At 40.0% G+C, this 15,135-nt stretch overlaps 1 protein-coding gene across 5 annotated transcripts in view; it reads right to left on the reverse strand.

Annotated features, from left to right (window-relative positions):
• The window catches only part of Pign (phosphatidylinositol glycan anchor biosynthesis class N), a 148,145-nt gene that overhangs the window by 111,708 nt on the left and 21,302 nt on the right, over positions 1-15,135 (reverse strand). For 4 of the 5 annotated variants that reach the window (XM_085688424.2, XM_085688423.2, XM_048443859.3 and 1 more), the window contains 4 exons: positions 11,918-11,958; positions 8,907-8,966; positions 6,809-6,901; positions 5,733-5,788 (listed from right to left, as the gene is read on the reverse strand). In XM_085688424.2, coding sequence (XP_085544550.2) covers positions 5,733-5,788; positions 6,809-6,901; positions 8,907-8,966; positions 11,918-11,958 — 250 coding nt within the window. The remainder of the gene's footprint in view (positions 1-5,732; positions 5,789-6,808; positions 6,902-8,906; positions 8,967-11,917; positions 11,959-15,135) is intronic. The other variant, XM_048443860.3, reaches the window with a different exon arrangement.

Here is a 15,135-nt window from a genome sequence, read left to right on the forward strand (position 1 = left end):
GTGGAGCCACTCATTGGTTACAGGTTAGGATTAGAAGTAGGTTAGATATCTCACCAAAGACATTTTGCTGTGCTGTAAATTCTTTATCTGTAAAGTAGGAAATACTAGGAACTGATTCACAAAGGGGATAATACGAGGTAGATATTCTTTTCATAACAACAATCTACACATTCTCTTTTGTGAATTTTGGGCATAATTTTCCATTTTTAAGGTAATATTTTTTCCAATTGCTGTATACATTTTGTGTGTGTGTTGGGGAGTGTACATGGGGGCATGAGGGGCAGAGGTCAATCTTGGGATGGCATCCATTTTTTTTGGAGATAAGGTCTCTCACTAGAAGAACTGAAGGACTTCTGGCCAGCAGGCTCCAGGAATCCAACTCCACAGTGCTAAAAGTGCAAACACCCACCCAGCACCACAACTTGCCTCTTTACCTTTTCTATTTTTTAACATAGGTTCTGGAAAATAAACTCAGTTCCTCAGCCTTAAACAGGAAGCACTCCATCGCCTGCATTATTTCCCTGACCTGATTACACAATTCCCCATAGACCAGAAACCACAGTGCTTGCTACATAGTCTGTAAATAGTTTCTACAAATCTGAGAATGAGTTAATCTATATGGTCTATTTTATCTAATGCAACATTTAATGCTGATATATTCAAGTTGTCTTTTTCTTATGACATATTTTGTTTTATTTATGGGAGTCACATTTTTGCTTTTTAAGAACCATTATATTTCATTTTCAACCAATGTGGAATTTAATGTATGACTGGCTTAAGGTAGAGGACCTGGCCATATTTTATCCAGTACAAAGAAAATGTGCTATGTATAAGTCTTCTCCCACCTGAACTTAAATGTCATCTGCAATCAAAACCAATTATGACACAGGTATCAATCTCTTTATGTATTTGTACTGCCAAGTCAGTTTGCATAATTACATGTTATATTTCTACCAATGCTGCCTCATAACTTTAGAATGTATATGCTCTCTAGCAAAGAAAATCTCTTCATCTTGTTCTTTCTCAGCATTAGTTAAGTGATTCTTGTAAATCTCTCTCTATAAAATTTGAGAAACATCTTGAACCACATAAAAATTATTATTCTTTAGTTAGTAAATTTTAGTGTTAATTATTTTTATGATATTTAATAATACCACTCAATATTTATTTATATTTTATTATCACCTAAAGTAAATTTTGTAGTTTTTTTCACAATACATATTTTCCATTATATTATGTTTTACTTTTATTCTAAATGGCATCCTTTATCCTGACACATATTCTACTTGCTTTATCAAAGATTACAAAGTCTATTTTTCAAATTTCTTTCTTTAGATGGCAACTTCAGTATGCTGCTGCTCAGATGGTTTCAAACTCGTGACCTTCAGTATGTAATTTTTAAAAACAAAAAAAATAAAATAAAATACCACTTAATAACTTTGTGTGCTTTTTTTGTCTTGTTGGAGGTTTTTGTTTATTTTGAATTTTTTGGGGGGGATGATGGCGCCCATAGACTCATGTGTTTAAATGTTTGGCCCATAGGAAGTGGCACTATTAGGAGGTGTGGCCTTTTTGGAGAAAATGTGTCATTGTGAGGGAGGACTTACAGATCTTCTCTGCTCAAGCTAAGCCCAGTGTGGCACACAGTCACTTTTGCTACCTGCAGATCAAGATATGGAAGACTCAGCTCCTTTTCCAATACCATGTCTGACTATATACAGCCATGACAGTAATGGACTAAACCTCTGAAACTGTAAGCCAGCCCCAATTAGATGTTTTCCTTCATAAGAGTTGCTGGGATTATTGTGTCTCTTCACAACAATGAAAATTCTAACTAAGACAGTGGCAGGGGAGAGGGTTGTTGGTTTGTTGTTTGTTTTTTAAGAGAGAAAGAAAGAATGTGAAGTTGGGTGGGTAAGGAAGTGTGGAGAATCTGAGAGGAGTTGGGGGAGGGGAAAGAGTAGGATCAAAATATACCGTACAAAAAGTTTTTAAACAAGAAAAGTAAAGCAAACAAAACTGCATAATGATGAGAAAACACCATTCTCAGCTCACCAGAGAGACCTGTTTGCTTTAAACTATTCTAGTCGTTTTCTCCATGTGCATTAACACTGCCGCTGCCTCTAGACCTCCTCTCCCCGCAGCCTGCTCACCTCACTGCTCATGCTTCCTTTGTGAGTCATGATGGTGCTGCCGTAATCTAGGATCTAAATCTCTATCTTATTCATTCAGTAAACAGAATCCTCAACCTAATAGTTATGAGGTCAGTATGACCATCACATTTTAGGCTTCCTTTCCCCTCTGTCTTGCAACTGTTAACTGTACTGGTATATTGTCAAGGGTGGTTGTAATGATTCAGACACACAACATGGCTGACACTTCTGGGTTCCAGGGCCACGCATGTGTGGACAAGCCCCCAGGCAAAAGTGCCTAATGGCCCCAGGAATCTTAAAGGACCCCACGTGACCCACGTGCAGCATGGTCACATCATCTACATATGATGCAGCTGTGGGAGCCCTTGCACGCATGCGTGGGCTCCGTCATCTGTGTATGACATGGCCTTGCCATTCCCCTGTGCGCATGAACTAGGCAGCCCTTAAAAGCTGAACGCGCCATCTTCAGCCCTCTCTCTGCACACTGACTTTCCCAGGCCTGTGCACACCCCCTCTAATAAACATCTAAGTAGGTTTGTTGCGTGTTCCGTGTTTCCTTCTCACCTGCGCCTAGTAATTTCGGTGGTGATATTTATATCTTATTCAGTAATTATATTAATTCTCCCCTGTTTTGCCTAACGGTTGACTGTAAAAACTGAAAACCAGTATTTACATTGTATGACTAACATTTAAATGCTGTTCATTGACTAGCAAAGTTTTGTGCTATGATTTGGAGGCCCAAAAATATAAGCCTATTTCCAAGTTGACCAAAGATGAGAGAGTTGGAAGTTACCTCTATTCCTTCAAGGTTATTGTGTTCTGCTCTTTCAAGGTTATTGTCAACAGGTGTAGCTAATAGTCAGACCTTGTGCTTCAGGAATAGAGGAGTAGGTAAGTTTCTACCTCAAACAAAAGTCTAAGGATCTGACTAAGAGTCCAGTTCCTTGAAGGAGATAGCATTGAATTCCACCTAGGGAGTGGTTGGCCTACAAAATGTTTTGGTCTTGTTTAGTTCTAACAACAGAATGTTTAACTATGGCCATAGCCCACGTTCATTTCCTTGTATCATGTTAATGAGGTCTTTTGTCTTGCTCCTACCTTTTGGGGTCAGGGGTTTTTAAGCAATTGGAAATTAAATGTGGGCGATGTCAGTGTTCACTGGACTCCCTCCTGGCACAAGTCTGTATGTTTGGCTCTCTTATTATTTTTCTGTCTCTGTATTCTTTATTAATATTTCTAGATCCCAATGCCCCTACCCTGGCAAGAAGTATTTTTGTTGAGGCTGGTCCCTGACACTAGGATTAGATTTTTCTCATCTATCCATCAAGTTTTGATTCATGTGACAATGTAGAATCATTTTTCTCACACTCTCAGCAACTGTTGAAAATCATGCCTACCTGAGGTGCTGTTTTGTCACGGGGACAGAAGAAGGGTAAGTTTTTCTGTATACCATCCTGTTAATCTCTTCCAGCTTTCCCTCACTCTACCCCTTTACATTCATTTCCTTCACTGGAGCTCGACTCAGGAAAAACGGTCTGCCTCTTCTTCAACTCATCTTGAAAGTTCTAGTTGCATTTTTCATCTTTTAAAAAATATGTATTAATTTTGTATGTGTGTGCATGTTTGTGTGTACATGTCCGTGTGTGTGTGCATGCGCACACATGTGTATGCGTGTGTGTGCATGCACATGCGTACACAAATGTATGTGTGCCTGCACATGTACCATATGTGTGCAAGTGTCCATGGCAAGCAGAAACGTGTATTGGATGCTCTGAAACTGGAGTTACAGGCAGTTGCAAGTTGTCTGACATGGGTGCTGGGGACACAATGCAGGTCCGTCCTCTGCGGGAGCTGAAAGCATTCTCAACTGCTGAGCCATCTCTGCAGGCTCTCCTTCTTTCTTTTAACACATCCTGTCCTAGTTTTTTCAAATATTTGTAAAGTGAGCATTAATTTTATGAATGTAACAGTTTCTTAAACATTTCTGAAATTTTTAACACTTTGAGGTTCTATTCCTTGAAATATGTATCCTCAAGAATCACCTTACATTTTATCATATTTGGTTTTGCTGGTGATATTTAAGACTTCAAGTAATTGAATTTTAGCTAGACAGGTTTGGAGACAGTTCTCTTCATGTTGATCCAAGCAGATGAGACACTGATTGGGCCAAGCCCCACATGATATACCAAATAATGTCTCTAAATATAAATAGCAACATTCAGGCAGGAGTTGAACATCAAACTCAGCATTAGACACTAAGCCAAGTGGAAGAAGGCAAAAGTACACTCATACCCTTGAAGAACACTCTGTTCTTGACCTCCCTTCTAGAGAGGCAGGTCCAAGCTTCAGAATCACCAGCCTAAGGAACGGTGCCACCCACAGTGAGTGAACATACCTATTCTAACTAAAATAATCACCTTAATACCCCACAGAAATGTCTACTGGTCAGCCAGACCCAGCTAATACTCATTAAGAGTTTATATCCAGATGATTGTAGATTGTTTCAAGATAACAATTAAAACTAACAAATACAGTGTTCAGTCAATAAGTGAAAAAGAGATACACACTATACATAAGTACAAACACTCAAATACACCCAGGTTGCTATACATGGTAACAGCCATGGCTATGTCTGTGTCCTCTGGGAGCCAGCCTAGCCCCTGCTCACTAACTGGGAACAAAGGTGACCACTAGCTGCAGACCTGCCTGCCACTCACTTGCTAGAGGCACGTCTCCTGAAAATAAAACGACAACTCAATCCTCCAGACCATATGCATATATAGGAATCTATACACATACATATATAGTTACACACACACACACACACACACACACACATTATTTACACCTTTCTGATTTATGACGACCACATCTATATAATATAGGCTGCCAAAAGTAATTCCAATGGGGCAATGAGGATGACGAGTCCAATATAAAATAATTTAATAAATTCCTAAAACTCCTATAATCTCAATTTGTTTTTTACCAGAAGGAAAATACTTCTGAATAAGAACCTCCAAGAGACCGAGAAAACTGACTGAGCCCACACATACAGTCAGTTACATAGAGTAAGGTGTAGTATTCCAATCTGCTCTTTCTTTGTTCAGAAAAAATACACCTTCTCTGAGATCTGGGACGAAGAAATCTGGGGCCCATCACAGCACTTGTGGAAGCCAGTGGTCTTCCACACACAACATCTGGCCTTTCCCGGTCACTCTTCACTCTCCCTGTCACCATCCTCACAGTCCTGGCTCCAAAATCTACAGAACCGTCCAGATCTGACATGGAAGGCCCCAAGTCTAACTAAAAAGCTGACATCTTCAGAAGGAAGGTGGAGTAAGCAGGTCATCTTTCTACAAAACCACGACAGTGCTCAGGTCTCCATCTCCTCCTCAGCCACTCAGAGGTATACAACATTTGGCTCAATGTTAGCAAAAGTAACAGTAGAAGACTTCAGTTTGGCATAGTTTACTACACACAAAAAGACAATTTTTATACATAAATTAATCTAGCTCATTGGCATCAAACTCAAGTGAAATCTTTTTCCTTCGAGCTAATAAAAACGTATTTAAGACTTACTTAAATGGTGTAAACAAAAATGGCAAAGTAACTTCTTTTTTCTGAGTCATCTTCACCTGGGAACCAAGCATGAAAATAATATATTATAAATGGGAAAAAATAATGAATTTCATTCTGAAATATAAATATCAATCAAAATGGCCCTTCAGGGATGATTAATTTCTTTGGAAATAAGTGGGATTTTGTGTTATTATATTATAGTTTCATAAATATTTACATAAAAATTAAATAATACTTTAGTATCTCAGTAAGCTGAGAATTAAGTACATCAATCTTGCAAAAATGTAATTACAATGACTTTTCCTTGACTGTTTGAGAACGAAGTAAGGCAAAGTTACATTAGAGAATCGTCTCTAATGTAACTTTGGATCTCTAGTCTACTTCTTTTGGGCATATTCCAATAAATGAGGCCTGGACTTGTAGTCTTTACAAGGATATATGACAATCTAATATGACACTCAAAGGCAATTCTATGCCCTCTAACTCACCCATGAAACCTGTACTTTAGAAATAAAAACTTCATTGTTAGGTTTCAAACCCAGGACAATGGCGGAGGTGCCTATTTAACATATTTAAGTAGACCATGCCTCCAGGTTCTCCTAGCATCCCTGAGTTCTTACCAGTTATAGGGCATGGCTCGTATACTCCACCCTCTAAGTTGAACTCTCCAGCCCAGGGGCTGGGCTGCCCTTCTCCCAGAGGCTCTCCCCTATGTAATCCAGACATTCTGGTTACCTGCCCCTTTGGTACCTTTGCCCTCTTGGCTGTGGCACCTGGTTCCTTTCTCTTCCTCCCCCCCCACCACAAGGCTAAGGGTCACGTCTACTCTGGACTCTCCTAGATGCCTCTGGATATACTCTCCCACACATCTACAATAAACCTCCTCCTCCACCAGACCTAGGAGCAGTCATGGCCTTCCTTTCCTTTTTCCTTTTTTCACTCACTTATGACACAGGCAAATATCCAAAAACCAAGAACCTAAGTTATAGAAAATTATTAATTAAAATATAAAATCAAATATTTTACTATAAATATTTTAGAATTTATAGTATAGTTCATTTGTTTATTGTTTTCACCTTGAACTGTTCAAGAATCTGTACTGCATTGGTAAGCATGCTCTCTGCTTTGAAGAGACCAGTGTTGTTAAGATAATCCACAGGAAGTGTCCCCTACAAAATAAAACATAACAAGTACTGATAAAGACTGTGTTCTGACTGTAAAACAAGTACAGCCTGTAAACGCAGCACTTTGGAGGCCAAGGTGCTGATGGCAAGTTCCTGGCCAGCCTGAGCGGGAGAGAGATTCTGTTTCAATAGAAAAACAAAAGTTAGATGCCGCAGAAATTGAGAGCACTTGCTGTGGGCTGGAGAGATGCTCAGTGGGCAGTGGTTAGAGCACCGGCTGCTCTTCCAAAGGACCTGCGCACCTGCGAGCTCTATTCCCATCACCCACATGGTGGCTCATCATGGCTTGTGATCACTTTTAATTCCAGTTTCAGGAACTCTGACACCCTCTTCTGCTTTCTGAGAGCACCAAGACCTAATGTGGTAAAACAATACCCAAGCAAGTACTAACCCACACATGCAAAGCATTAAAATAAAAAAAAAAACACCAACAAAAACGAGTGCATGACGATAGTGGTTAGGGGCATTTGCTACTCCTTCACTGGACGAAGACTCAGTTTCCAGCACCTGTGTTGAGTAGCTTACATACCTGAACAAGTGAACACAGACAGGGCAAGCATACACACAACACATGCTCACACACGCAACCAAAATAATTTAAAAAGAAACAAAAAAGACACATATAAATTTCTGAATTAAATGACAAAATATTTAAAAATATAACTGAAGAAAATTTCTCACATTCAAAAATAATGAATTAAATAAACAGATGAGATTGGTTAAAGTCAACTCAAATCTAACATTGGCAGACTACTGCTATGACTTGTACTCCAAATGCTCCCTAAGGAGCCTGGTGCTACAGGAAGATGACAGACCCATGAAGAGGTGAGACCTAATGAGAAGTGACAGAAACTTTGGGGTGGCCATTGGGTCACTAGGGACACACCCTCTTAAAGTATCTTGGATTTTTTTACATCTTTGTCACAAGGCAAGCAGTTTTGGTTTTGGTCTACCACATACTCCTGCACAATGTCACCGCAGATTGAAACCTTTAATGCTGTGAACCAAAATTAAATTGTTTTTTCCAATTAAGCTGATTATCTAGGAAATTTTTTATAGCAATGAAAAGTTGACTAAATAATCTATGTTGGGCATACTGCTATATGCTCAGTGAATTGAGTATGTTATACACAAAGAATAATCACTGTAATGGTCACAGCTACAATATTTTGGATATAAGGATGTAAACAGGACACATATAAAAACATACAGATAGTCTGTTCCCTACCATGCACTCACTCACTCACATACGCTTATGGCAGTCAAGAGCTTATCACTTACAGTTCTGACTTATTCCATTTTAACATAAATTTAACGTTGAAAACCAAGTAAGTATGGCTGGCTGTGAGGAGTATTTCTTAGTTTATGTTTTGGTTTTCACCATTCACACCGATTCTTAGCAACATTACTACTTCCTGCTGAGGGTCTTCTCCACTGGATGTAATATGGTCAACAGTAATCAGAGCCCTGGCCTCCTCCGTGGACCAGCCAGACAATCTAGATTCGGTTCTTGAGAGTCAGAAAGCAGCAACTACAAGTATAATTTTGTTCTACCCAAGGGTTGGTGCCTTGAGCAGTACAGCCATGCCAGGCCCTCTTGGTTCCTGATGATTTCCAAACATGATCTATGCAATCCAGCAAACCATCAATATATTTTCAATAATTTTCCCTTTAAAAATGACTCAGTTTCTATTGCTTAATCAAAAAGTTGTATATATATATATATATACACATACATATATATACACATATATATATATATTTCACTTGTTATAAGATTTTTCTAAAAACGTAGTTTTTCAAGAAATAAAGTATTTAAAAGCTTTCTTCCATGTTATATAGTTTATACTCAATTATGAGATATTACCTATTTAGATATAAATAAGCAGGAAGGAATATATTTTTAAATACAACTACGGATTATAGAGAAACACATGAAAAGTAAATTTTATTTTTATAAGGAGTATTGGTAATAAGTGTCATTCCTTACCACCGAATTAAGAGGAAAGGGAACTCCAATAAGAGACGCCATCAGCGGTGCAATGTCAGCCTAGAATGGAACAGTTCAATTCTAGAAGTCTGCATGTAGAAACCAGCAAATTGCATCCCCACATACAACTGTATTTGGATTACAACCATACTGATTACAATCAAAACATTTATATACATTATACACATCATTTATATACATTTATATACATCAGTGTCTTTAAATGCCATTTTCTAGAAATGATTGAACTTATGAAAAACTAAATCTGAAAAGTAACCATTAAAGGTCATCAATACAAAACAAAATCAAAACCTACTTGTCCTATTGGCTAAGAACTTGAACAGTTTGTGTAAGTTACTGAGTGAGCACCGCTTTGGTGGTCATAACAGAAAGGGTGGTGGTCTTTACAGGAGGACTGTGCACAAGCATGAAGGAAGTCTGGCCAGCCAGGGAAGGGAGAAGAGCCCAGTGGCACTGCGGGGACTGCTTGGACCATGATCACCCAGAGACAAGGTGATCTCGCCAAAGGGCGAGAGAACAGATTCTACTTTTCTACATTTCAGTGGCTGTGTTCTGGCAGTCCTTAAAAGTTGTCAAGTAGTAAAAATACTTAGAAGCTGGGAAAGACACCTTCAAATCCTGGCTTGTTAGCTCTGAAGACTTCGGCAGTCCTCACCAGTCAAATACCCGCTTCTCCCTTACAAAGGGATGGCACGATTAAATGAGAACAACTGCGATGAAGGCAGCTTCAGCTGCTGCTCTCCTGGCACTGGGATAAATTCTCCTCCTGGTCCCATCGACACCTGTTTGCTTCCTTCTCCTCACTGGGGCTCCTTTTTAAGTACCTTCCGCTCCTCATCTAATCTAAGAGTTTGTAAAGGCTGCTCCCAGACTTACGCCACGCCCAGAATACTGGTGACATTCAAACCCTTCCCTAAGTCTTGTCTCTCTCACTCATCTCATCTACTCATCCTGAAGCCAGAGGGATTCTTGCACGCACGTGAGCGCACATACACTCTTCAAGAGCTTCCTCCAGCTTTGGGGATTAAGTCCCCAAGGTGCATCATGCTCCCCCAGACCTGGGCCTGTGTCTGCCTGACGTCCTATGGTCCCTGTGACTCTGAACACCAGCCTCTCTAACAGTCTCCTACACTGAGCTGTGCAGGCTGGCCCTCTCCCTGGAAAGCCCTGCTGCTGTTCTGGCCTATTCCTCAATCTCAGCTCAATCCTAAATTTCCCAGGAAACCTTTGCTGAGCAGAGTTTCCCAGACATATACATCCCATGCTCTCTTGTGGACGTGGGCCTTAACTAGAGTATCTTACAGTTCTAACTCCACATTTGGTCATACAATGCTTTCAGAGCACAGGGTCTCACCTCGACAGTAACAGCCCAGGCCACAGCTGTTTGCTTTTCCTGAAAACTATCCACCTTCACACAGGCACAAGTGGCCACTACTGAACCTTATCTAACTTAAATGTACACCAGGAATATTTCTCAATAGACTGAGGATTCAGAAAGTAAAACTCTCCATTCAGTTTCTGACTAAGACCTACTTTTATTACAAATAAAAGATGTTTTTATATTAGGGTTCTCAAGAAGTTTCTGGTCCTTTGACTGACTTTTTAAATTATACGCTAGTAAGTTGGCATTTTAATGTTTTATATATATATATATATATTTATTTTCTTGGGTATCATGTATTGATCCTAAAAGAAAAATTTGTTTTTATTAAGCTCCTAGAAATAGGTTTTCTAGGGATAAACATGAAACTGAAACCCGAGACCATGATTTACCCTCCTTAAAAAAAAAAAAAAAGTCACCTTGCACATGACCTAGAAGGCGAGCTACCTGCCTCTTTCATAATCACATCCCAGTGATGGCGAGCCTTAATGAGGCCATGCAGGGGAGCTGCTTACTGGCTTGCTTCCCATGGCTTGCTCGGCCCACCTTCATAAAGAACCCAGGACCATCTGCCTAGGGATGGTGCCACCCACCGTGGGCCGGGCCCTCCCCCACTGATCACTAAATGAGAAAATACCTTACAGCTGGATCTCATCGAGGCATTTCCTCAACTGAGGCTCCTTCCTCTGATGACTCTAGCTTGTGTTGAGTTGACACACAAACCAGCCAAGACACAAAATAACTCCCTTATAAAGGTTACCTGGAAGGAGCCTTTGAGGTGGAAGGTGTGATGCACACACATGTACCTGGAGGAATGCATGCAGGCATAGTGGGGTGAAAGAAGGATTTGCAAGTGTCTTCTGCTATTGATCTCCATCTTGCAAATTGAGATAGGGTCTCTCACTGAACCAGAAACTTGCTGTCTGCTGAGCAGGCTGACTGTTCAGGAAGCTCCTGGGCTCTGCTGATCTTCACATCCCAACACTAAGGTTACAGGCACAAGAAGCCACGCAGGGATTGATATTCAGGTCTTTCAAGGCAGGGTTTCTCTGTAGCTTTGGGGCCTGTCCTGGAACTAGCTCTTGTAGACCAGGCTGACCTCAAACTCACAGAGATCCACCTGCCTCTGCCTCCCGAGTGCTGGGATTGAAGGTATGCGCCACCACTGTCCGGCTCAGATCTTACTTTCTTAACAAGAACTCTTGCTCACCTGAGCCCCCTGGAGTCTTCTTATTTTCAACTGAGAGTTTAAACGTTCTTTACTTATTACCATGTGTATGATGGAGGTCGGGAGAGGAGCATGCAAAGAGATCAGAGGATACCCTGTAGAGTCAGTGCGTTTCTGCCCATCTTAGGTGCTGGGGACTGAACTCAGACTCATGTTTCAAGCACTTTATCCACTTGGTCAGCTCAATGACCCATCTGAATTTTGTTTTTGTTTCTTTGTTTTAATTGGCACAAGAAGGTTAGGTCAAAACACCTGCACTAAAAGTAGTCTGCTTAACAGAAATATGTTGAAAATCTTTGCTGCTACTACTACTACTATTATAACAGTCTATTTTTCTCTAAATGTTTATAAAAAAGAACATAATTAAATTTAAATAGATACCTGATCAACGTCTCGCCTCTTCCAGTTTTCCAATCTCCATTCTGAAAGACATAGATATAAAACACGATGTTAAAATTTTTAACAAGGACTGTTTGTCTTATTTTCAGGTGTGTGGGACACTCCATGTAAAGGCTAAGTATTGGAAACCTCTTTCTTAAACCACGTATGGAAAAAAAAAAAAAAGACCGAGAAAGGCAGAGGCAGAGGGGGAAATGCTAAAGTATTTTTAAAAAGAAAAACTGAAAAAATAAATCCTTAGCATTTTCTATGATTTATTAAGTATTTTAACATGCTCATTTGGAAATATAATGTTCCTAACATCCAAGGAAACAAAGAGGGAAGTCCCAGCCTAAAGGCAACTGCCAGCAAGGCCACCACTCCCCCAGCTGTGCCTCTGACTGTGGCAGCCAACACACCCACCCTCCCTTTTCTGGGTTGGCAGCAGTTAGCAAAGCATTTAAAACTGGAGCTATGATGCTCCTGTAACCCCAACTTTTAACACAGTAGTTACTATTACAATCCCCTTCATAGGGTGCAGCTAGCCCAGCTTTGGAGGAAACTCATTGACTTCCACAGTGGCTGTACCAGTTTGGACTCCCACCAGCATTTGCTGTCATTTGTGCTTGGAGCTTAGTACTTCTGACTGAGCTGAGGTGGGATCTCAGAGCAATTTTGATTCGCATTTCCCTGGTGGCTGAGGATTTGCATATTAAAAAGGTATTTATTTCTCAGCCATTTGTATTTCATCTTTTGAGAGCTTCCTGTTTCATGCCCAATCACTGTTTTTGTTTTGTGGTTGTTAAGTTTTTGAGTAAATTTTATAATCTAGATACTAACTCTCTGTCCAGAAGCTTATAAGTTTCCTGTGGTCCAATCTATCAGCTGTTCATCTTAGTGCTTGCATTACTGGGCTCCTGTTCCGACAGTCCTTTCCTGTGCCTAAAGTTCAAGCACAATCCCTACTGTCTCTTCTAGCAGGTTCAGCCTACCAGATCTTACGGTGAAGTCCATCCCTCATCGCTGTTAGCAATGGTGTTCAGCACAGTAATAAAAAGGACCCAACTCAAGAACTTCCTTTGTTTTCTAGGTTTCATCTCCTACTGGGCAGAAGTTTCCATGGCATGCACGATGCAGTCAGACATCTGCTTTCCATGCTATTAGGGTATACTGTCATCCTCTACAAAGTTCATGGTAAGGAGCTAAGTACAGAGAGACATTTCATTGTATGGACTAAGCAAACCAGTCTTACTGTCTAAGACAGGCCCAAGAGGTTCTTCTTTTGTTTTCACAGAGGATGAGACCCTGTGGATTGCTTCTAGACCAATATGGTACGATAGACCACGTCCTCCTGAAAGGTTGCCGTAAACAACCTCAGAAAATTAATTCGCTCAACTGCTGACTGAGATGAACCTAACATACAGGATATACCATGAAAGACCCAATTAACAGCACCCTTATATAGCACAAAGCAGTTTGGAAAGAAAAAACTACACCCATATTCCCAAATATTATTTATAAATGTTCTTTTACATTTAAAAGGGGATATGATATAGATATGAATAATTTGCATTGGTATAGATTTGGTTTTATTGATATAAATTTAAAGTCAATCTTGTATGTATATTTCTGTTCTTGATTAAGGTATTGTGATTGTGTAGTTCATTTAAAAATGAAATGTATAATTAGGAAATAGAGGTTGTTAATGGATAATCATCGATAATAGTCAAGCTTGTAGTCATGTTAGTTAGATTTTCTAGATATATAGAGATATATTTCAGTTAGATAGGCATTCTTCATATCTTTCAAAGACTACAGAATATGGCATTTAAAATGTTTTAATAATTTAGGGCTTTTCATACATCTGCTCCTGGCAGCACCAGTTACTTCAAGAGAAAGATGGGCATCAAAGAGGCTCCTTATGGAGTTGGTTAGCCATTTGGGCAAGAAACTGCTCTTGCCTGGACTGTTGCATAAACTGGACAGGAAGAACCGCAGAGAAATGGCTGCTAGACTTGCCTAAAGGTGAGATGATCCTTCGGGGTTCCTGTTTCATGAAAGAGTCTGTGAGACGTTCTACAGGACACAGAAGAAAGTGACTGAACTGCCTTTGAAATTTCCTGCTTCGTGGAAATGTCTGCTAAATACTATGGGCCTGTAGGCTGAAGATGGATGCCCCAACAGTACAGAAGAACTTTGGGTGACTGAACAGGCAGTGAGATGTCTCTGCCATTTCTAGAGTTTTGGAAGTTGCTTATAATGCACTTCCTGTTTACTTAAGTAATATTATCTCCTTCTGGAGTCTTTGATGGAGTTGAAGAATTTATACATATAGTTTTCCTTAGTTGTGATAAAAGATAAAGTAGATATAAATATTGTAACTAATTCTTCCTTGATAACTATTTTGCTATATGCAATTTTACTATGTTAAAGTTAAAGCCTTCCTTTTTGTTTAAACAGAAAAAGGGGATATGATATAGGAGGTTCTTCTGTCTATGTGTTGCTTTCATTGGTTGAATAAAGGAACTGCCTTGGCCTTTTGATAGGGCACCACTTAGGTACGTGGAGTAGACAGAACTGAATGCTGGGAAGAAGGGTGCAGAGAGAGAAAGAGCCGTCATGGAGCTGCCAGGTCAGACATACTGAATCTTTCCTGGTAAGCCACGACCTCGTGGTGACATACAGATTATTAGAAATGGGTTGAATCAAGGTGTAAGAATTAGCCAATAAGAGGCTAGAACTAATGAGCCAGACAGTGTTTAAATGAATATAGTTTCTGTGTGATTATTTCAGGTGTAAGCTAGGGAACAAAGAGCCACCGCTCCTCATACAACAGTTTACTCTGCAACAATACCTGGTTGCAGGAGGAAGCACAACCTGAGATTACCCGAGCACCACCCAAAAACAGACTATCCAAAGGAAATGCCAAACATTCCCAACCACTGTAGATAGGATCACCTGCTAGCACACACCAAAACACCCCTTGACAAATGTCAGCCAATCAGGGTTCCTGAACCTCAGAAACCCCTCACCCCCACTTTTACTACTATAAAAACCCAACTCTAACTAAGCTTGGGGCTCTCTGATTATAAATACATTGGACATGTGAAGAGACCGAGTCTGAAAACTTGCATAAAATAAAGGTTGTTTGCTTTTATATAAGGGACTCGGTCTCCTTGTTGGCTTTTAGGGGACTTGGCGGATTTGGGCATAACATACTA

The sequence above is a fragment of the Myodes glareolus genome, chromosome 5 (assembly GCF_982192425.1).
Source record: "Myodes glareolus chromosome 5, mMyoGla1.1, whole genome shotgun sequence".
NCBI lineage: Eukaryota > Metazoa > Chordata > Mammalia > Rodentia > Cricetidae > Myodes > Myodes glareolus.